At 35.7% G+C, this 25,792-nt stretch overlaps 1 protein-coding gene across 3 annotated transcripts in view; it reads right to left on the bottom strand.

Moving 5' to 3' along the window:
• The window catches only part of LOC145663203 (acyl-CoA Delta-9 desaturase-like), an 87,375-nt gene that overhangs the window by 7,858 nt on the left and 53,725 nt on the right, over positions 1–25,792 (bottom strand). For all 3 annotated transcript variants that reach the window (XM_081729553.1, XM_081729555.1, XM_081729554.1), the window contains exons 3-5: positions 20,771–20,901; positions 17,437–17,642; positions 6,404–6,589 (exon numbers count right to left, since the gene is read on the bottom strand). In XM_081729553.1, coding sequence (XP_081585679.1) covers positions 6,404–6,589; positions 17,437–17,642; positions 20,771–20,901 — 523 coding nt within the window. The remainder of the gene's footprint in view (positions 1–6,403; positions 6,590–17,436; positions 17,643–20,770; positions 20,902–25,792) is intronic.

Genomic DNA, 25,792 nt, shown 5'->3' on the forward strand with positions numbered 1-25,792 from the left:
AAACTGCTATTCAAGAACAGCTGGTATGTTTGCAAAATCGCGACTTCTTTCCTTGTTTGAGATATAAGTATGTGGCGGGGGACGGCAAATTATTTTGAGCACAGGGGCGCATAATATATAAATACGGGCCTGGATATAATATACAAATAAAATTATAAAGTGTAGAATTATATATGATTGGGAGTAGTAATGAAAATAAAAATATATGTTCTTCATTCTTTTTCCAGATGTGAGAAACGACTAGCAGACTGCCCATTCAGAAAAAGCTTTTTTAAAAAAAAGAGAAAAAAAAGAAAGAAAGAAAGAAAAGTGAAAATGCTGTGAGACTTGAAGTGTGACAATCTGTTGTGCAAATGTAACAGTACAGCAGAGGAAAAATTTCCGACTAAACTTTTGCCACTTCACTTTTCTTTTTCGTCTTCTTCTTTTCATGTTAATTGTTTAAATACGAGGAGTGGCCGAAAAGTAAGATTACAAAGCCTGCAGTAAAATTTGTATGTACTATTTCATACAACCAATACAGCCAACAGATAGTACTTAAATTAGGTTACTTTTCGACATAGTCTCCATGTCGGTTGAGGTAATTGTCGCATCGTGACATGAATTTAAAGATTCCCTCCTGGTAAAAATCCTGTCTTTGCGTGTTCAGCCACGTTATCACAGAGTGTTTCACCTGTTAGTCTGATGCAAAGCGACGGTCTCCTAGATGCTCCTTGAAGCGCAGGAACATGTGGAAGTCGCTTGGAGCGAGGTTCGGGCTGTAGGGAGGGTGGTTGATGATGTCCTAGCAAAACTGCTTCAGTAATGTTTTCTTAACCAGCCGCAAACTTTCGGCACCATTCTGAGACATACTGAGAAGACATTACAGTCTCTCCGTAAGCCTTTTACCAGCTGCCGGTGAATTTCAACCGCGATTACATGTTTCGCCCACGGAAATCGAATAACTGAGCGGACATCTTCGCAAGACCACTTTTCGAAATGAGTCGCCATTTCTGTTTACCTCAACTAGCACCGTATAGGTGGCGGATAACTGAAGCTCTGCAGAGTTGCCAACTCGATGTATTAAAATTACTGCACACTTCTCATTCCTATATAACAGACTAAAGTCCAGAAATATTGGTCCTGTAACCTTAGTTTCTGAACCTCCCTCGTAATTAAGTAATAGTTACTAATTTAGTATTATTTGATATTTTTATTATAACAGACATGAAACTTATAATTATCTTAACCGCAATTACTGATTAAACTTATATTAGTAGTACAAGGACTGGATAAAAGGTATTGACAACATTGTTATAATTCACACCTGGTTTTATGAACAGATATACAGTAATATTATTCGCGCCTGGTTACTTCTATAATACACGCATATCTAAGATTGAGTATCACTGTAGTATCGTGTGCAGTGTCAGTTCGGTAAGAAAATCCTAGAGTTTGATCCTCTCGTTCACAGGAGTGTTGTTTTTCATCTTGTAACAAATTCGCGTCTCCTCACTACATCACAAACACCTTTAATTGTTGGTGTGATTTGCCAACGTCGTCATATGGTGTTAACGTCCGATGCCACTAATATCTTTAGTATGGAAGTACCTAGTATTTTTCAAAACATCGCCATGCTGTGTTAGTGTATAGTAGGCCTACTTGTGGATATTATTACCACTTTGCTGTATTGATTCTTATGTTATTATATTGTAAAACTTTGTCTCATATAGGTTTTGTGGGTAGAGCATTTAATAAAAAGAGCGTCCGGAATCGACTCCCACTACTAGTTTTATTATAAAAGATTCCACTATAAAAGTATTTTCACAAAATACAGTAAAAATTAATCTCTCTAGAATCAAAGGTTAGTTATAGGTGGTCTTTGACCGTAAGGTCGCAGACAGGATCTCCAACAGAGCCCCGTAGCAGGCTAAGCCAGGAGATAGGATAGGCGTAGTCCCGTAGCAGACTGGAGGCCTGGGGTTAGGTTGCTCCAAGAGTCCCGTAGCAGACTAAAGGAGGGTCACCAGAAAACTGGTATCGAGTTGCCTTCGTCCATCCAATTTATAGGGTCCTTTGGGTGGCGGTGGCGCTGCTGCTCCGATGTCGTCTTCTGCTCCGTGGGAGGGGCCAGAAGCCGTCGTCTGCATGTGATTATAGGTCCCTCTGGTGGGAGATCCTCTTGCCAAACCACGTGGTGATGTTTGTAAACACTGATGCGTGGAATTGTTTGTTTACAACATCACATAGGATATTACAATATTGTGATTGTATATCCTCACTACACCAGTACAGTGAGGGACAACATCTATTTATAGATTGAAGTACTAAAGCGGACTAACTATCTCTGCAACCCGATAGTGTTTAATTTTTAATATTTCTTGAGTTATGCACCTTGGAGAAGAACTTTATTGAGACCGCTAATGATGCGATTTACTCAACTACTGTAATCGATTTTTATCGCTGTACGCCTTACAAAGTTTTCAAGACAGTCTTCCGTCATTCTTCTTACTCTGGTTGAATTTCATACTTTGGTAATATACTCACTCTAGGTATATATAAATATAACCGGAATTCCTCTACTCACTCGTACTAATTACACCATCATAAATTATCTCAAACAATTCAAGATAAAAGTACACTAACAGATTAAATCTATTAAAATATAATTACCGAATCAAATAAATTATAACAAAATTACAAATACTAGGTACCGCTAAGCTCACGTATTTGACAAACAAAATTATATTATAAATAATAAAATAGTAAAGAAATAATCCCCCTTACTGTTACTTATGAACAACTCCTAATAGATTTTAAACGTAGACTACTAGTATCCTAATCATAGATGAATTAAATTAAATTCTTGCACAACCAGATATAACAGAAACCGAAAGACATTTCACCACTAAAACAAAATTAATAAAGGTAAAGTAAACCAAAAAAGTTCTATCGCTTTTTGTGGAGGACTGTGTTCAATTGACCCTCACACTGTGAGTTGAATGCGAATGAAGATAAGGCGAAGGTCAGTTGTTAGTGTTGATATGTCCAACATACTACCTGGTTGTGGCAGTTCAGTTACACCTTGAACTTGTTAAGGACAGAGTGAACATGAGACCTCCACAGAGTTTCATAAGGGCATGTATGCTGTACGAGTTCAAACTGGGCTCAAAAGCCGCTGCAGTGGGGCGAAATATATGCCAGGCTTTTGGTAATGATGTCGTGACGTCGTGACTACGCGGACAGTGCAGGACAATGACAAAATACTCGAAGACGCACTACGTGCCGGAAGACTAACACATGTACAAAATGAACATCTTCAGGCAGTAATTGAGGCGAACAGTGGCTAGACATGTGAGGAACTGAGACTACAATTCAGTGTGAGTGGAGAAACCATTCAACAGCACCTCTATCAACTTGGGAAGCACTACAAGTTGGATCGATGGGTCCCACATGATTTGACTCTGGGCCAGAAGGCAACGCGAGCAGACACCTGAGGAAGGAGCCATTTGCTGTCTCGTCTGAGGAAGGAGCCATTTCTGGACATGGTGTTGAAATGTGATGAGACTTGGGTCCTATAAGTTCCATGGTGTCGTCATGATTGGTTAATATCCTGGCTTCAAAATAACCGAAACTAGCACCGCACCAGAAGATCCTCCTGTGTGTTTGGTGGACTGCTCGTGGCATCGTGCATCGGGAACTGCTAGCAGCTGGTCAGAGCATCAATGCAACTGTGTATTGTCAGCAGTTGAGAAGTGTTCAAGAAAAACCCAAAACTCTTTAACCAGCACCTCTGAATCGCAAAGGGCACTGGTGTTAGGATGACCTGGGACACCATTTTATGCCTTGGATGCGAAACAGTATTGCATCCACCTTACTCGTCGGACATTGCACCGTCCGATTATCACCTACTCCATTCCTTGAACAATCACCTTAGAGGACACCAGTTTAAATCCCTAGTATAGGTGCAAAATGCACTTGATACCTTCTTCGCTTCACGGCCCACCAAGTTTTACCGCGATGGAATCCATAGCCTTCCAGAACGTTGGCAGAAGGTCGTCGATGCTAATAAGGACTATTTTTGATCTTCCAGGTTCGTCGTGGGTGACACATCGATGTTCGAAATTGGTGGGTGAAAAAGCAACAGAACTTTCTTGGTTACTTTTATAATATGCCACCTATAATATCATATTATCTTGGCTCTTTCCGTTTTGGTAAATAATTATATAATTATATTATTTAGTGTTTCTTGAAACAAAGGTATAACATTACATGTCTTCTTAAAAAATAACTTTCATTATTGTTTAAACATTGCCTTACGGTACTAATTAACCATTATTTAACAAATTAACTCTATATACCATACTTTAACACTAACTCAAGTTGATTCACCTAAACATAAATATAATAATAATAATAATAATATGTGCATAATTTCTAATGAAGGTAATCTGAATAACACAGAAACCCCTTTGATGTAAGCAAATAGCTCAACTAATAACTTATATTTTGTTGTACTCAAACTAGGCACACTTTCTGGTACACTATGTTATGACTCATTTCACTTAAACAAATGAGCAACGGGCTATGTGTACATATCCTAGAGCCTTACTTATATAACTCAACATTTCATTCAAATCCACTTTCTTTAAATTATTTCATATTAAAATTCTTTTTAAACACCTTATTGTAATCCATCTCCATTTTGTGATAAGCTGCATCTTGACCTGAGGTTCATCCTAACAAAGGACATTGAAGGTATCCAGTTTCTCCTTCACTACTAACACTATCGACCGTCTCTACCAGTATATTGCCCTAAATCTTTGAGCCTGTTCTTGTCTTGGAATTGTTCAGTACATTCTCAGTTTCTACATTGTATTCGACCTTTTTCATTGGCCCTGTAAACACTAGATCTCCTTTATTATGCGCATCCAGTTATAACTTGTAATTGTGTATTAACCTATGACCAGCAACCACTTTATGTAAACCTCTATCCTTTCCTCGAAACCTGAAAATTATCTTAGTGAATTTTTTAATATCATCTGGCTTCCAAAAACAAATATCTCAAATAAATCTTTTTTAGACTTCTAATCCTTTTGTGTCTCGTACATCAGTTACGACTATCAGACTTCCCTATAAAACTCGCAAACTCTTTTGCTACATTGACTATCTTGCCTAATGGTCCCTCATTATCGTAGTTCTAAGGCATGGGAAGTTGTGGTTCGTATAAGGGAATCGTTAACAGTATTAACAGTCACTATTGCATAGACGGGAATTCCTTAAAGATGCTTGAAAGAATAAGCCTAAACTAACGGCGTGACAAACTTCTTGGCGTTTGAAGGCGGCGCTCGAAGTTCCCTTTAAATGCTGCTAGGCTAGCAAATGAGAGGCCAGCGGTATTGCAACGTTTATTTTGTAACATCCATATTTATCTTCTGCCACCTGATCGCGCTGTAGTTCGTCTGCTTAGCCATAGCCACACCCCTTAGCTTTCGGCAACATCGCGTCAGAGCTTGCGTTTTATTCGTTTAGCTGAAATGTCAAGATGTTTGTCACAGGCTTGCAAAGACTCGTACGCTAAACATCACAATGGAGCTCATTATATTGGTTGGTGGGGTGGGAATGGAAAGAGAAAAGAACGCCACGTTATATGGTCAGTCGTAATGGAGCATTGGAGCACAGAACATCGTGTTATCTCAGTTTGTACATGGTGGTGCGGAGCCAGCTGACACATTTCAAAGTTGAATATTACGCAGGTGTGATAGGTTGGAGTGGGTTACGGGTGGAGATTGGAAAAGAATAAGATGTCATTTTATAATAATACCATAACAGTTACCATGAACATCAATAGAACGTTGAACAATGTGTTTTCTATGTTCGTGTTAATTACGAAAAAATGTCAGTCATTAAAGTGCAGCTATTGTTCGATATTTCATTGTTACCTAACATTACGCTAAAGGTCCATTGTAACTGTTGCAATGTTCTTACGAAATGGCATCCTATCCACTTTCCATCCCCCAGCTGTAACCCACTTGAAGCTAAAGCGCCTGCGCAATATTCACATTTTGAAATGTGTTAGTTGGCTCCGCGCCACTCTGTACGAACTGAGTCAGATAACACAATGTTCTGCACTCCAATGCTACATTGCGACTGACCATATAACGTGGCGTTCTTTCCTCTTTTCGTTCCTACCTTGCCAACCAATATGTTATTACGCCTGCGCAATATTCAAATTTGAAATGTGTCAGTCGGCTTCGCGCCACCCTGTAGAAAGACCTCGAACAACGCTATTGCCGAATTAAGTTAAGAATGCAAGGTATTCATACATTTAGGTACTTAGGTAACATGTGGTACAAAACACGGAAAATATACGTCAATATCTTATCAGAGTAAGAGAAAAAGTGAACATAGTTGCAATACGTACTTGTCATAAGGCTTGTTTCCCCACAAATGTGCAGCGCTGTTGACAGAGAAGGCAAAGTTGATGACAAACACAAATCGGAGGATAAAAGGGCATAAAAATGCCTGGAGAAGGCCTTCATCCCATAGCCATATGGGAACTCCAACTGGGATGAGGAACCACGTCACAAAACCCAATGGAATGAAATAACTGTAAAATAATAGAATAATACTTAGTAATCAATGTAAACTGAACATGGATTTTATCCTACATGCGGAGATACATTACAAACTCCAATTTCGGGAGTTTAGAGCATAACAGAATCAATTTCTTCAATAAAGGAGAAAGAATGTTTGGTACGTTCGAATACATGGAAAAGTTAGCAGTTTTTAAATATTACAACACTTATTGACAATATTTGGACATGAATCTTTTAGATTCCTTAAGAGGCTTTAGATAGAGATCTTAAAGATGAAGTTAAGTCCAAAATGACCAAAAAAGTGGACTTAATTCCCTCATGCACTGAACACGCCATACCATACATATTACCACGATTACTGTACAGTGGTCTCGCCCTATATCGGGTACAGCAAAGGCAGAGACAGACTTTCTTGTGCCCCAGCTACTCAATATATATATATATATATATATATATATATATGTGTGTGTGTGTGTGTGTGTGTGTGTGTGTGTGTGTGTGTGTTAGCCTCTGATCCTTTCAAGTTCTTCCTTTGTACGAAAACAAAATTTTTGTGAAATTTGAATCAATTTGCTTAATATTTAGAGGTGGTTCAAGCGATTTGAAGTTTATTGCATACTCTGTCGCAGACTACAATGCAAGTTGTACGTGACATACTATCTCGTTATTATAGTTGTTCATTCCATCATGTATAAATTAATGATAAATAATAATATTAAATACTAATACAAGTAACAAACAATATATTATTATAAATTTATAAATATAATGATAAGCATCCTTATATATAGATTGCTTATGTCTGTCTCTGTGTGTGCCCAGAAAGACCAATACTGAAAATTAGTACCTATAGCCAAAAAAATTTACGTCTTATACCACATTGTTTGGAGGGTAACCGAAAAGCAGGGATATTATCGCTTACTATCTACACGCTCCACCTCGCAAGTTTACATATTCTGTTATTTTAAGAAATGCATCAAAAGTGGCTGGTGTGTTTTAATTAATGAAGAACATATTTTTTAAGTTTAGATTTTTCAGTGACCGAACGTTTTGTAAGTATTAATCAGGTTTTAGTAGTGATATTCCAGGAAAATTATTCTTATAGCCATACATTGTAATCATACATTAGTTTACTTTTTAAAGACAACTGAAAAATGCATAGTAGAGGGCCATTCTCAATATGTATATTTATAGTGCAATTTCTGAAGTTGTAACGCGAATAGCGCTGAAGAATGAAATGGCTAGGCGTTCACAGGAGTTTCTAGTCACTCCTGCAGAAGTGATAGAGGGTAGTAAATTACCTTTAGTATCTTGCCCACTTTCTGTTGTCATAGTTTTTTTTTTTTTTTTTCAAAGAAATGATCCAAATGGTAGCACCAAAGACAGTGGAGCCAGTGGAAGACTTCTGGTTCCGTTCTAGGATACCTGTCAAGCATCACCAAGATTCGATAAAGAAGTTGAGCTTTTTTTTTTCCTTCCAGTGGAAAGGACTAAAGGTTGGTTTAAAGGGACAAGTTTTGTCGATAGATGGCAGTACAATCTTCGTATCTCTTCCATGTATTTTTTACCTTTCACAAAAATTTACAATTTCTTTTACAAATTTCAACGTAGAGACTTCAAATTTTTAGAGAAGGGACTTCATAACCTATTAAAAGGAACAATCCCTGCCGATTTTTTATTTAGAATTTTCTTCATTTTTGAAACAGTTTCATTGTTAAAGATTTGGATATCCATTTGAACAATCAAGCCATTTCAACAATGAGGAAAATTCTAAATGAAAAATCGGCACGGATTGTTCCCTTTAATAGGTTATGAAGTTCCTTCTCTAAAAATTTGAAGTCTCTACGTTGAAATTTGTAAAAGAAATTGTAAATTTTCATGAAAGGAAAAAATACATGGGAGAGATACGAAGACTGTAGTGACATCTATCGGCAAAACTTGTCCCTTTACACTAACCTTCAGGAAAATAAGAACCGACACGGACGCAGACTCAAGAAGCCAATAAAGCCACACTCTCAGCATTGATTGTGGAACTTTTTTGGCATCGCACATTCAATTGTCATATATATGATGGATAATGAAGAAGAATATGTTGTTCTCTAATAATTCAGTAGAGACTAATAGTAGAGACTATTCGAAACGTTTGCAGTTACATTGATTTACTGTGAATAATTAACTGTGTGAAACATATGGAATACTTGAACAATTAACATTAAGCTTTTGCATAACAAAACTTTAACATTGTTTTGAGCCACCTCTAAATATTAAAATTCTTACATGATATTTTGCAATATTATTTCTATATGAAAAGGAAACTTTTGAAAGGGTCAGAGAGTAATTGCTTTATTTTGAAATTTCTCCTTATGTATAAGGATAACCATATATATATAATGTACAGTCACCAGCAAAAATAATTCCCCCTGTTGGTTTAACTTCATTAGGTTGGATCCAGTACTTCTATTGGTATTTCAAACGCCTGAATAGATGCAACCGAACTTAAACGTAACATTTAAGGATGTTGGTAAACCTTTGGAGCACTGAAATAGGCTTTCGCTGGGCAGTATATGTAGAAACATTTCTCTATTTTAAGATTAATATATATTGTGTGGAGTGTATGTTCTCCAATGAATGCCATATATGAAAGACATTATAACTTGTTAACATAATGTACATAATATATGAAAGACATTATAACTTGTTCACTATTCTGCATATACGAAAAAAAGAGAAAGAAACACTGATCATACATTAGTTAGAAAGTGGTTCAAATAAACTGAAACATCAAATCTGAAACAATTCAAGGAAATAACTTTGTATGTCATTATCTCTATTCATGGTCTTACTCCAGTTCCACGTCATTCCAGCATCTGTTTCCTTCCTTGCGTGAGATTTTACTTATCACACTCAGTACGGATTAAAACTGAACTTGGAACATATTAAAAAGTTCAGACCTGTCAGGATTCTTACCTGGATCTTATGTAGGGAAATCCAACACAGTAACTCCTAAAATACACCGAGACTTACTTGAGATTAACAAAAATGGTTACACACAGGGCTCGAAGTACATGATATGGCATAAAAATATATATGTCAAACCTGTCCGTAATAGGGCACACACACATGTCGTAATGATATTAAACACACTGCCAACAACGTGAATAATACTGTCACTAAACACACTGCAAGAAGACGCTAGAAATATTAATTTTAGTGGAAATATTGCTAGTTTAGTCACTAGACAACATTTAAAAGGTGCTAAAATTCTATTCTAACAATGATAAATGAACCAATTGTTTTTGATAAAAATATCCTTAAAAATTTCTAGATCAAGCGACAAAGTGCTACATTGGTAACACTGATAACAAGAGACAAACCATAACCGCCTCACGTTTCCGCACATGTGTATAAATTGTTGACGTACAAGTATATCATCTCAAACACTGCCCCAGTGATCAAAACATAACATACTAATCCGTCAAAACTAATGAAAACAAGGCAGTCGATCATTTTGACATGCTATAGTTGCTCATTTTTTATGTTCATGGCGGACATATCCGTAATGTCGAAAAATCGACATATTTCCTTATGTCCACCATTAGAGGGCAATTCATTTGTACACATTAAAGTATGTCCAAATTTGAAGACATACATTTTTGTGTCGTTTTGAGTTGTTTCGGGCTCTATGTGTACCTTGTGGCAAACATCTCATGTAAGATTATTAATTCAGTTAATTAATTTTCTGTATCAAATTTGATTGTTAAGGTAACTATTATTGCAATTCTATTATTATTGACGATCATTCCAATTCCCATCAATTTAAAAATTCAACCTGTTTAATATCAATATTGTGACGTAAAAGAAGATGTGGCTTATGCAAGAAATACGTTTCTACATTACAAGATATGTAACATCCAATTATTTAAAAGTCTGTCGTATCTGACTGTAAACAAAACCTAGTATGCAACAGAAAAACCACAGTACACAAAGTCAAAAGCAGATTTGAAATAGCATAAGAAATATTTGACCGATTTGGATGAATAGCTTGTTAGTCTTATGTTCATGTTTTCAAATTTGGAGTAGATAAAGTTCATCTTTTTTATTGTGTTATCCGGTGGTGCTATTCTAACTTTTTAACAACTTGCTCTGTATATCTTGTATCTAAATATATAGGTATAATATATAAATAGATAGGTATAATTCTCTTCTAACATGTAGAGACGTATAAAGCATACTAATATAAGGTGTTATGACGAAAACATCTTGGAAACGAATCGTTGAAGATAAATGGTTGTCAAAAGTATTGCAAAGACTTTATCCAGCGCAATGGATAGACAGTTGTTGATAATGTTTTGTATGCCTTTTAAATATAAATAATCCTCACCACTTCACTCATATAATACCAGTTCTCATTCTTAATAAGATCTGAGCATTTGAGATTAAGGAATAAACGCCTATACCTTTTCTGAGAGATCGTATGTTTAACCTTGTAGCTGTAACAATTTCTAAGAACAAAGACACTTAAAATAAAAGTTTCCATTTCCCGCCCTCCATTAATCATCTGGTATGTACAGAGCAAAGTAACTTTCTTCAAAGAAATTAATTGTTTTCGGCTGTGAAACGTTTGTATTCTAAAAGCTCTTCTTTCCAGCTGAAATTTGCAGTACATACACTTGCTATGCTAATAAAAGTACAAGAGATATAGAAATGTTATCTGTATAGTTTATTTTCGATTTCCGAAAATTGATTCTCCTATGTGAAGTTGGCACCACTCATGTTTTTGGTATAAATAGTTTATAAATGGTGAACAAACGAAAATTTTATGAGAACAATCATGAACAAACAATAAATAAATAATCTGCATGGTTTATTTTCTATTTCCGAACTTAGGTTCTGCCAGGTTCATGCACTTAAGTCTAATTTGTTTGACTTATTTCTTTCGCTCTTGGCTAGGTTATAGTTGTGTGTGTGTTTATGTGTGGGTATCCGTATAACGGGTTCTGCGAACTAGAAATATTTTAACAACCGGTTCTACCGAACCAGTGCGAACCGGCTGAATACCACCACTGGTGTTATCGTAACTAAACCCAGAGACTGAGAGCATTTCTTTGCGTAACTCTTTGGTAACTCACTTCCTTTCAAATTCGATTAGAAAACAACACTATATAAATTATAAATATAAAATGTCATAGCTGAAAATAAGGTATTAAGTACGTTCACTATTCTATTATTATCCACTCAAACGCGGGAGACCACGATTCAATTCTCGGTGAAGCCCATGTGCTTCCAACAATGGAATGAACGTTTGGACAAGTGCGTTAGTACTAATAGCGAGTACATTTAGGATTATTAAAATTGTATTTGAAAAAAAAATTACATTAAAAAAAGTAAAGTCCATACTTTTTATCAGGAAATTCTGGTTAGTTTTGGGTCCCGCTATTTAGTATACAAGAAAGCATGCAAACAAGAAATATTTGTGAAAACAATTACCAAGGAAGTAGGGTAATGAAACAGGAGTAATTGTAAGGTATATCAACGTAGCCATAAGTAATAAAGAAAATAATGTTAGAAACAGGTTCATGTTCCTGCCATGAGGTCGAGACCATCAGCAGAACATTAGCCAACGGTAAATTTAACGGTGGAAATCCATATCACATTTTTACTATTGATACAGAGCTATATAACTGTAGGATGTTGAAAGTTACATACAGCGCCGTTAGATGGCAGTATATATCTTCAGCATTTGACATCTACCGGACGAAATTTAAACTTCTACGTAGGATCCTCTTTACTGTTCCTAGCAGAGCTTATTTATCTTTAAATTTGCCTAATGAGACTGCCTTTACGAACACGTGCATTTCTCTTTGCTCTTATTGTCTGTTCGTCTGATTTACTGAGAATGTGAAAACTGTACTATGACGCTACTAACTAACTCTATGGCCTATGGAACCAGAAGATTCAATGCCGCATGTACGAAAGCTCTCCACTGACTTCTATCCTTAGCCAACTGGATCCAGTTTCTACTTTGGATTCCTATTTCTGCGAGGTCCATCTTAATATTGTCCTCCCATCTGCGCCTTGGTCTTTCTAATGGTCGTTTTCCGATTGGTCTTCCAGTCAAGACTTTGAAAGCGTTTCTACTTTCTTCCATCCTAGCTATATGACCTGCCCACCTAAGCCTCCTAGATTTGATGACCTTAACAATGTTTGTTAAACCGTATAAATTATGTAGTCCCTCGTTGTGAAGTTTCCGCCGTTCCCCATTCCCGTTCCTCTTGGGTCCGAATATTTGTCTCAGGATCTTGTTCTCAAATACTTTCAGTCTATGTTCTTCCCTCAGAGTAAATGACCATGTTTCGCAACCATACAGAACAGCAGGCATGATTATCGTTTTGTATATTTTAAGCTTCAAATTCCTCGACAGAATTAGCGACGACATGAGATTTTGAACCGAATAGTAGCACGAATTCCCTGCTTTTAGTCGATATTTAGTTTCTTCGTTAATATGGCTCTCGTCCGTTAATATGACTATAACATCACAGAGGATTCAATTAGAAGTAATTAGTATTTTATATAGACCAAGGATGTTAGAAATAGAGGATCTGCCCATATGTATCTTCATCCTATTAAATCGATGAAGCCAAAAAAACAACAGAGCATCGGCGTTCTGATTGGCTACTCTCGTATCTGCCATCGTCTGATTGGCTACTTTCGTTTCCGCCATGATAGTTGGCTCAAAACATTGCGATCTTATTGAGCGGAGTGGGCAGAGTAGGGATGGCGAAACAGTGACGTATGGCTTCAAGATGTTGTTGTAAGGGCAGATCCTCTATTATATAAGATCCTTGATATAGACTAGGGATTACCTTTTCTTTTCTTTTCTTTTTCTTTTTTTTTAGAAATATCATGCAGAAAATATTTTTTTTCAAAAACGGCTCATTTCGCCCGGATCTTCATCACCGTCACTATTTTCAACATCGAGACATAGCTTATCCTTGAGTATATATACAGCTTTAATTCATTAATTGGTTGCTTTGTGAACCTATGTAAACGTCATTACAACCGAAGAGTATTTTTCCGGAAAGAGCTTCTGGCATTCTTTGTTTGATAAACGTAGGAAAGGAAAAATAATTGGCGACCGTTAGTTTTGCTGAGTAATGATGTCTATAGAAGTAATGAAAATTCGTAGAATAATTATCTATTTATTTTAAAACAATAAAAAGATTTTATTAAAAGGTTAACTATGGGTTTTACGAATTATGAAACACTTTGAGATCCTCCTAAATGACTCTTCGCTGCCAGGTGGATAGACAACGTGAGTTTCTCTTTCTTAAAAAAAATGTAAACACAATACTCTTAGGTATGTGAGTTTTTCTTTTTAAGAAAAATTTAAAAAAAGAAAGAAATTTTTTCCAACTAGTTATAATTAGTGGTAACTGCACAGTACGATACAGTATACATTACGCATGGGAGAAAGGGTATGACTCATGTGCTTCACAGAGTTTAAAAACTAAGAATAAATACACGTTTTCCTCTCTTATATATATTAAGTTATGGAGAAAACAATTATGTATAGTCAGGACCGGATCCAGGATTTTCTGAGGGGGGTGCACCATTAACTATTAGTACATTTGAATCAAATTTATTTTTTTTAAATGTCTTTAGGCATCTGTGATGTGCATGAGGAACTGACTTAAACTATTGTGTTTAGAAAAACCGCTTTCTTTTCAGCCCGAAACGGAAACATGACATGAAATTTTAGGAAAGTTGCTATTTCCACTGCCAGTTGCTCACTTTAGATAGTGTATATTCAAAACGGATGGGGAGGGATGCACGTGCTCCGATGCACCCCACTAAATCCGACCCTGTGTATAGTTTAAACTGCGATTCCTTTAACAAAAGTTTAACAGAACATCGATGTCCGTAACGAAGCATAGATTTTAGTAATTAGTGCATTTAGGACCAAGACAATTTTGCGTCCCTCTCCACCTTTCTTATACAGGGTGTTTCAAAACAACACCGACAACGTTTGAGGGATGACTCCTTACACCAAGATAAGACAAAAAGTATAGACCAACCTGACTGCAAAGATGTTTCCTGGAGCTATGATAAGCCAAAAATTTATCGGAAAAAATGCAAAAACAGTCATAACTCAAGAACAAAATGCCGGATAGAAGTCGGGTAAAAGAGAAAGTCTATTGCTTTTAGCCGTAGATTCTAATAATGCATAATTCGATAAGATGCAGCGGCGGCACAAGGGTGATCCCAAAAGAAACTGAAGAATTCCTGCTGTATTTTATCAAAAGTTGACTGAGGAAAATTGACCAGAATTAAGTACATTACGTCAACGAACCAAAATCGTGCTACATTGTTCAAGTTAGAAGAACACTCTATCAACATCACACAAGGAAATGGCAATCAATAACACTACCCAGCATTAAAAAAAAAAAAAAAAAAAAAAAAAAAAAAAAACCTGCGACAAGAGATATGATACGTGATTTTAACTAATTTGAGGTCGCTGAATATGAATCTGTCGTCCGCTTCTACGTATTACACCAGATTTTCTCGTAATAGATACACCAAAAAATATATTGCATATTATAGTAAAAAGTACTGACTAAATATAAGTTTGGAAACATTTACACAAAGAACCAAAATGATATGTTTATACAGTCCCTGACATGTGTATTCCATGTTGTGAATGTGGGCCAGATAAAATTAAGTTTCATCTATTAGAATTGCCAATACGTACAGTCGAACCCTAGTAACTGGGAATATATGTGACATTCGTGATTCCTGTGGTCTAGTAACGAAGTCCAAGCAAAGAATTTACCAAAAAGCTAATTTATATGTAAAATAACACCTTAGCAAAAGAGCAAATTTGTAGTCATGCTAATTTGAACAGTCCTAGTTGTCCCCTTGGAATTTTTTTTTTTTTCATTCGCTCAGCCGCGTTACTGTCAGCCGGTGCCTTGAGCATTCAAAACCGGCGAAGTATCATCATTGCGAATGATTTCTCTTTTGGGTTTATTTATTTCATAATTTTGAAGAAGGAAAGGGAAGGGGAAAAGGGAATGATCGCTTGGCTGCCCAGCACCTGATTGTTGTATCTTTGCCATCTCTTTCTAAACACCAACAGTAGTCTGCCATCATGGATACAGCCCAACCCCCTGCTATCTTCTTTCTGCTTCCTTGATGTCTTGGTGAAACCTCTCTTCCATCTCTTCACTAACAACCCCAAGACTTTTCGGAAAGTAATCGAGATGAGAATGAAGGAAGTGCAGTTTCAGGCTCACTTTACATCCCAAATCTTTCATGTGATCCAACATCGTTTTCACTATTGTTTCATACTGCTTATCCTTGACATTTCCTAGGAACTTTGTCCTGACTTCCCTCATTGAATTCCATGCAGCATACTCTACGGCATTCATCGTCTCTTCAAAGTTTCGGTCTTTCAGAAGTTTCCTAAATTTATGGTTCATCAAAAATGCCTTCCTTGACCTTTGCGCCCGATAAATGTGGAAACTTGTTTGCAATGTATTGAAAACATATATCTTTGTCCAAGGCCTTCAGAAACTGCTTTATGATTCCCAGTTTGATGTAAAGTGATGGCAGAATGTGTTTGTGTGGTCACCTAAGGCAACATTTGTAACATTTTTCACATCTGGTATTAACACGTGCCTCTCCATCCAGGCAGGTGTAGACCAGTGTTTGTTCCTAACCGTGCTGTCCCATTCACATAAATAACAAGGAAATTTACTGTAAACCAGGTTGGGTAAGTTTAATTTGTGCGGGTACTACGAACTACAGAAACGCTGGATCTAGCAGGTGAAAAGCTAAATTGTCAACACTGCATTTCAGATGGTAAAAATTCTAAAAATAGACTCATACCGGACGAATTCAATGGATGGAGTAAATGTGGTGAACGGGTGTTGGATTGACAAACATGCACAATAATAATAAAGCAAACCGTGGCCATACTAGTAACTGGCGATTCGCTGTTATTGCAAAGTAGTACTTATACCCGCAATGACAAGTTTGGGGAGAGTAAATGGTTATTATTACGAAAACTAGAAGTGATACAAGAAAACTGATTACATTTCTGAAATTAGGAGACCTTAGTTAGTTTAAAAGCACTTATCAGATGCGTTGCCACAAAAATCATTCTGTGGGTAATGTAATATGCAAACATGTTTACACACACAAAAAACACAACTAGCAAACGTAAGATCACTTTGATCTCCGAACTGGGCGCGTGAGCTCTACTTATGACGAAGTTTGTACTTCAAATCCGAGTGAGAACGAGGAGGCTTCTGTGTTGTTTCTTCAGCGTTGCCAAGTTGCGAGATATAAGATTGATCACTTGTAGTGCGTTGGGGTAGCATACGGCATGTCAATTCTGCAATCCACACAAGTGTTGATGCCAAGGCTACAGTGAAAGACTGGCTGCGAGGAGGTTCAGTACCCACCGTAAGCCCAGTGAAAGACTGTGGCTTCAAGGAGATCCAGTACCTACCTTAACCCCAGTGAAAAACTGTGGCTTCGAGGAGGTGCAGCATCCACCCTATAGCCCAGATTTAGCACTGCGAACTTGGCAACAACATTTGTATGGACTGGAAAATTGCCATGCATTACGCGACCCTGACGCAACAACGGGTTCAAATGATTGCCTTCAATGAACTGACAACTAATTAGACAATTTAAACTGACACATTATTTCTTCCGTAGATGTCATTGTGTACACGAATGTCTTATTGCAGTACTTGGCCGGACATGTTTGAAAATACCTTCGCATATGTTTGCTTGGATCACAATAAGTTTGTTACTTAATTTACGACTGTCAATATATTTAACTACTTACTTCTTTTGAAACATGACGAATTTATTTCTCTTCAAATCACTTAAATCCACAACTTTCCCCTTTCTGACAACTTCTGGGTGCTTCTTCATCATTAGCCACCCCACGTGAGAGAACCAGAAGCCCCGCTTAGCGTTGTGAGGGTCGGCGTCTGTCTCACTGAATTTATGATGCACTCGGTGGTCTCTCACCCAGTCAAAAATCGTGTTCTGGAAAAGAACAGAGCGTTTAAATAGGCTGTTAAATCAAACAGAAAATAGTATTACACTTGTGCTACAGTAATTAGATAAAAAGGCATACACAATAATAATAATAATAATAATAATAATAATAATAATAATAATAATAATAATAATAATAATAATAATAATAATAATAATAATAATAATAATAAAACAGTGAAGTAAGTATAATGTTTGGATACCATAGTAGTATCTTCATGCTTTTGTGTCTGACAAAGATACTGTTATTCAACAGTCTATAATCGGATCTGAGAAGAAAAACGAAAACCCGTATGATGTGTAATCCGTTCTATCACTGCTGCATAATGAATGACACAGTATTCCTCTGGAATCTATTCATGATTTTTTTTTTTTTTTTAATGAGTCCAGTCCAAGGCGAATCAAAACTAGTCTCCAAGTTAGTAGTCGTACGCCATATTAAGTGGATAAGCTGCATTTTCTAGGTGTTTCCATTATTTTGGTAACCATCAATAGATCTTACTGAATAAAAGAATTAGATGAACCTGTTTGAGCAGTGGCGTGTGGTGCTGTTGCCGATCGGGAAACACGTCATAAATAGTAATACACTCTTCACATTGTCAAATACAAGGGAATATTAGCATGCGTTTAATATGAGAAATATAATGTTAATGGGTTTCCTCAAAGCTCTGCCGTTTCCTCCCACGCTATCACTCCACGAATTATTTCATAACAATACGTTTTCTTTAGTCTAAATGACCTAATAGGAAGTTAAAGACTTCATTTCATTTCTACATATCCTCAGTCAATACTGCAAATGACCGATTTCCAGTAACATCTGTGAATCATGGAATTCATTTTTCTACTTCTAACAGTATTAAAAGTTGATACGCCCGTTATTTCGTGAAGTAATAGCCAAACAAAGGTAGAACTAAGAAACCCCATGTTCTATTTCGTTAAATAATTCCTCTGCTGTACCGCTGCTTCGGCCATTTTGAATTTTATTCCAAGTTCTAGCAAATGTAATTGTGTTCAACAAATGATTTACAACTTTCTAATCGTATATTACAAATTCAGTAGTTTAATTTAGTTGTTCTTGTTCATTGCCTTGCTAACCTGTCTTTGTCTTCTATTTTCCAATCCCTGATTTTAATTTTGTCTTTTTTTTTAAGGTAAATTATAGACTTTCAGTCAAAAAGCTACGTCATCATCTTTATTTATCCTAGGATCATGGTTTGTACCTCATTCTCTTCACAATCACAACCATTCACATGTCTCCATCTTGTATCTTAGGCGGGAAAATCGCGAAGGGATTTTTTTGTTAAAAATTTCCCTTTATTTTACCTTTTTGCTCCTCTGGAGCTCCCTATTTTAACGCAGAGATCTGGAAAAAATTTGAAAAATACTCAGGGGTGCACTAAGTCTGTGTGCAAAATTGCAACCTTCTAGGTGCAAAAGAGAGCCCGCCAAAAAATAATAAAAATAGGCATAACAAAAATATTTTAAATAATGACGTCATCACACCCTATCTGCCGACGCAGAAATGCATGAAAGCATACATAACGTGTTCTACAATGCTTCCAGGCTTGGAAAAACAAAAAAGAAACCGAAACAGAAAGCTTTATTGGTACTTTTTAAATCGAATAATGAACACACTACTTTAGTCCCTGAAAATAGGCATAAAATTCAAAAGATTCTTGTTCATTGACTTGCTAACATCTGTTTGTCTTCTATGTTCCAATCCCTGATCTGCTTAAGAGTCTTCATCCCGGCGAAATTAAAATACCGCTAATTTTACAGTAATTATGTGATATCTTCAAGTAGATAAAAGATAATCGAAATGTGGAACAAGAGCGCCCTAGACAATATTGTTTTACATGAGAAACCGTTATCACGACTCACTTATTTGCTTTCGATTTCGAGCCATTTTGAAAATCGGCATTTATTTTCGCGTTTCTAAACAGCTGAAAACGGAAAGCCACTAGGTGCCTTGTGATAACGGTACCTCACGCAAAATAATATTGTCTAGGGCGCTCTTGTTCCATATTTCAATTATCTTTTATCTATTTGAAGATATCACACAATTACTGTAAAATTAGCGGTATTTTAATTTCGCCGGGATGAAGACTCTTAAGAAAACTTCCGACACTAATTAAACAAATTCTTTTTGTTTGGTTTTACGTTTTTATTAGTTTTAATTATCCCACAATGATGTTGATATTGACCGTCAATCCTTGTGTAATCGAATGTCATTACCCAATACTTGGAGATGGTTTTAGGACTATTCATCACACTCACAATTTACATAATAATTATGAATAAATTCTGAGACATTCTAAACGGGTTTTCAGTAACAAAATAAATAAGACTAATACGTCAATTTATTACTTGACGAACACCCAGTTAATCGTTTCGTAGAATTATGATGACTACTTAGAAAATGCATTATGTAAGATTTTACTTTCATTTTAAATTCTGTAAGATGAGAGGCAGGCATACTATTTAAAATAATCATACATTATCATAAAATCCAGTGAACCAAAAAGACTAAATTTCACTTCATCTATCATGAACTGACTGGTTCATTTCTGTGCGAAAGGAAATTTCCGAATGCATGAACCATAAACAGGTACTATTTACCTGTTCTCTTGTCGACTTATTTTAACAAGTTTAAGTAGCAAGTTTAAGCCTTCTCAAGTTTTATTTTTTAAAAAAAGTGATACAATATCACATACAACGTTATATAAGAGGATGAAGAAATTCCTTTATTCCTTAGCAAATTAAAATTACTAAAACAAACTAAACCGTATGATAACTTAAATTCCATTACGTCCAATACACAAGTATGGACAGGTTAAACGCACAGCTTGCTCTGCTTCGTCGCCATGTTCGTGTCTGCTCGGTTTTACTCGGAAGGAAACATCACTTTGACCACCGACAGGAGCAGAGCAGACGACGTGGAACTTGCTAAGGCAGTAAATGAACTCCCCCTAGACAGTCCAGTTTTATAATAACTTAAATCTTACTTAGAGAGGTAGAACAGACTGTTCCATCTGTTCCGTGGAGAATCCGTCACTGGTTCTGGACTGCTGTAACATTGCGATTATATAAGTTATTAAATTGTGAAAGTAAATTACCTGTCCTGTCATAGAAAATAGAATCATAAGCAATAACTCGAGAGGCCATTTGGCTTTATAAGATCGATGAGACCACAGCCTATGAGCTCCGGCTGTTATACCTAAGCCTGATACCACCACAATGCCCAAAGCTGAAAAAGAAAAAGAAAAATTATTAACTCTATAATCTATATTGTTAGGTTGGATTTATAAACTTAATATTACTAAACATTGACATTTATAGACTTAAGGAAAAAACAACATTAAAATGGCATCGGACGATTCGATTGGTCCTTAAAATTTTCGTAGACAATTGACAATTTGTGAACTTCTTTAACTACGTATTCTCAGGCTAGATAAGTTACAGAAGTATGAATGGTCCTATTGTTTTGGAAACTACGCAGTTCTGTGTAAATCCGTGAGAATGGATGTCATATAACGCAGCAAATCCTAATGTTAAGGGGCCCATAGACGATCCATGGTTTGTGCAAACATCATGTTTACAATTCATCATGTTTACAAACATCAAACACTCCGCCATACACGGTTCAACTGTTTGTAGAAACTTCAGTTCAATTTTGAGTTTGAATGTGTAAACATGTCCAGTGAACCAGCTTGTTTAGCGATAGTAATTGCTTGTGCTTTGAAAGAGGAAAAACCTGGAAAAGCAAAACGGAAGAAGAGGGTGTGGATGAAAGAGTGGTCATCAAAATTTAATAGTCGAGCTTGATATAAGTTCGACTATGGACTATAAAAATTATTTACGAATGGATTCAACTACATTTGGTGAAATAAGAACGGTTCTTTTAAATTATTGAGCCATTAAAATGCCAAACTCCGTTGAATAAAAATCCATTTATTTATATCTTGTTGTCCTGACAACGACATTCCAAAATTCTATTGTTTAAAACATATAAAACATATGAATATCTTTTTATATCAATATTATAATTAACATTTTTCTTTTTCTTCTTTGATTTACATAATCAGCCTAGTACATATTTTAAAATATCTTACGCCCTAATAAAATAAGGATTTACAAGTAGTAAAAATATATAAATATACAACGTACTGTTGTATATTATGGCGCTCGACGGACTTTTCCTTTTTTTTTTACTCAATAAAAGGAAAAAGAATTCTGGACCGTTTACCTTTACATGTTAATCATTTGAGTTTTCGAATGCACCTCATATACTTGAAAATTACAATTCATATAAATATACATATATATCATATTTAATTTTATAACAATATTATTATCATATTTATTTTAAATTTTATCATCATCATCTTCATTTATCTATACGTTTCAACGACGATAAGGCACATTCAAAATTTGATTTGCAAGTTATTTAAGTCCCCCCTTTTTCTCGGGTCTATTAAATGATTGTTACAATTTAATGATTTTAATGATTATTTACTTAGGCATCATGAAGAAGGTTTTGAAAAAGATGTATGTGATATTCATATAGTTGTTCTTTGAAGTAAAATGATCGGATATAAGATGTAGTTAAACAAAGTATAGATTAAGATTGAAATATGATAATTATCAGAACATAACATAATAATTAACGTCTCCTTAACATTATAAAAAATACGAATAACAAACGAAATCATAATGATATTTCAAGTGAAATAATGCAAAAATCAATTGAGTACGGTTTTCTCAGATGCCGTAACTTTAATTTAAGTTACATGACCTACGACTTCATTTAAGTTGCATTGAAAACCATAAACAGAAATACAGTATTGTGCATTATTTACTTCTACAGTTGTTCGTTTCTTACTTTGAGAATTTTCGCCTTCTATGAGATTTCTACGAAGTCCCCATCGAATGAAAATAGATCTAACGCTTACATGCTTCTTAGGTGTACGTAATCGTACTACACTAAGATTAGGTTGATTTACACAATCACTATTACTTGTACTACTAAGGTTAGGTTCGGTTATCTTACCGGTAAAATTAGGTTCGGTTCTCATTCGTTTTACGGGTGGCGAGATGTCGTGTCTGTACCTATTCTTTCTACAATATTCACGGTAATCTGTCCTACCACAGTTTCTATTCCTATTGTAATTAAGTTCGGTTACATTACCGTTACTCGTTAATTTAACATCATCTTGTACATTGGGATCACACTTTAACCTCACATGAATGTATCGAATTTGGTTTCGATCAAGGTTCGTTTGGTTCAGGTTATTACTGTATTGCACGATCGATGGATTTTCAAAATTTTGTTATATCACACTTGAATGATGGAAACCAACTCACTACATCACGTTCTGTAAAAGCATCATCGGATTGTCTACTAACATCATTTTGGTCTTTTCGTTGAATGTACAATTTGACAGATTCAACCCAATCGGCCAATCGCTACAAATATTGGTGGGAACACATGTTTTCTTTCTGAATTTCACGAATACTGGAATCGACTGTCTTCCTGCTACATGAACCAAAGTCGTGTACATATCATTAAATGATTCTATTACCATTACTTCATCTTCAGGATTAGTATCATGACATGATATATACTCAACATGATACTGTGAGTTCAAGTAATCAATAGCATTCACTAGACGAAAACGATCGTAACTTTTCGCACATCGATACATACCAAAATCATCATTACCCGCAGCATCCATAAGACAATCAAAAATATTCGAATGAAAAGAAAAGTTAGGATAGTCTGTTCCAACCAATACGGCAGTATGCTTTTGTGAAAACTCCGTAAATTTCACTAATGTAAACTCAAAATTTGCTTTATCCGTTGTTTCTACAATGTCTACAGTCTTGAACTTCGTTGAATCTCTGTACTATCTTGCCCATTTCTTCAGCATAACGCTCGGACCTAACTGTAATTTGCTGATTCATTAGATTTAACTGTCGTTGTATTTGGTCCCATTTGCCATCGTTACATTGCTGCAATTGCTCTAACTTTTCGTCAAAATGTTGCGCTTGATCCCGAGCTTGATCCTTAATTTGTTCCGATATTCCCTTTAAAACATCCATTATGTTTTCTGGAAAATTCATGTCAGTATTTTGGCTATTCGTAGCACTCCTGATATTTCGAGATATTATCTTGCCACTTCTTAAGGTGGTACAATTAATATCAGACTCAATGTTGCTCTTTTTACTTTACTTCTAAACGATACAACCTATTCTCGGGCTTTCGGCATCAATTTTGGAACGGTTCTTTTAAATTATTGAGCCATTAAAATGCCAAACTCAGTTGAATAAAAATCCATTTATTTATATCTTGTCCTGACAACGACATTCCAAAATCCTATTATTTAAAACATATAAAACATATGAATATCTTTTTAAATCGATATTATAATTAATATATTTCTTTTTTTCTTTGAATTACATAATCAGCCTAGTACATATTTTAAAATATCTTACGCCCTAATAAAATAAGGATTTACAAGTAGTAAAAATATATAAATATACAACGTACTATTGTAAAATACTGGAAAATTTATTTTATTCCTCACTGAATCTCTATCCACCTTCCGGTCTATTTCCTTAATTTTATCCATCAATTTCTCGTATGCCGCATTTTTCAGAAGGCCTCTTACTCGGAAATAAACCTCGTGCTTCGACAAACATGTCCATACACGATCAACATGATTGTGCAAACATCATGTTTGTGCAAATAATTTTCGAACTAGTTCGATGTGAAAAAGGTTTGCACAAACGTTTGCGCAAACAGTTCATAAGCACCATACACGATCAAATTGTGTGCACAAACAGCGTTGTTTGCACAAACCGTGGACCGTGTATGGGCCCTTTTAAAGAAAAGTAGTGAAATTACCGAAACATTACGAAAAATTATCTGTGGTTCCTTTGTTTTTCATGTTGTATATGACACCAACTGTTTAAGAAAACAACTTTCTCAACTGTCTGTGACTAATTTTGCTGTGTATTCTAAACGCCAGTTCATTTGAACAATGCATCATCCAGATTTGAATGGAATCCATAAAAGGATGCTTAGTTTTTCACTTGTAGCCCAAAAATAATTGTAGTTGCCACCACTCTGTATTAGTAATCAATACATCTCCGCCAATCTATTCATTCTGTTGCTATCTAAAGTAAATAAATGTATTTTGGGTGCCTTCGAGTATCCAAATGGCTTAGGAGCATGCATTCTATCTGTGTGGTCCGGGATTCGATTTCTAGTGGAAGTATTTGACTTAGTAGTAGCTTGAGTTCTACTTTAGACGGTAGGTCATAAAGCATCGATTCTGAACAGCGGCTAATTTCATGCAGATGGTAACAATGCCCACGCTTGGATGAATTTTTTATTCCGGATTTTATCTATGTATCTACATATAAATGAAGGTCACAATGTTTGTGACTTAATAATTCTTGGATCATCTGACCGACCTCTAACAAATTTTCAACATAGATGAGGTTCGGGCCTGGAATGTTTTTCTTTTTTCTTTTATCATTTCATTATGACACTGAAACTTACGGGAGGGAGAGGGGGACAAATAATAAAGATTGAAAATGACCAATATTAGTGTTGAATCCATTGTTTTCGTCGTCGCTGAGATGAACAGTGACACTTTCGATGCCACTAAAATCCAAATTCATCCTCCATTAATACTTGTAAAGGGAGACATTAACAAGCAAAAATAATTGAAGATGACCGATATTAGTGTCGAATTCATAGTTTTTGGGGTAGCTAAGTTCATTAGTGACAGTTTTGGTGCCCTTTATGTCCAAAAATGAAACATATTCTCCTCGTACGAAGAACGGATATTCTGCTAGTAATACAATAATTTGAGGACGCTGAATGTGATATGCCTACTACTTTTGACCGTACCTATCCATGAGCTCACAAGAAAAGTGGCCTCGAAGCTCCGATATTTATTTTCATTTGTAGTTTTTTACCCCATACATAGATATATTTTTAAAAAATAATTCCATTAGATTTAGCGTCCAGAAGCTAGTATAAAAAGCGCAATTACAAGTTTAACTAAGCCTGAGCACTTTTGGAACATTGGCAGTGCGGTATTTCTTTCAATTAACTAATAAAAAAT

The sequence above is a fragment of the Thermobia domestica genome, chromosome 10, assembly GCF_964235325.1.
Source record: "Thermobia domestica chromosome 10, izTheDome1.hap1.1, whole genome shotgun sequence".
NCBI classification, from domain to species: Eukaryota; Metazoa; Arthropoda; class Insecta; order Zygentoma; family Lepismatidae; genus Thermobia; species Thermobia domestica.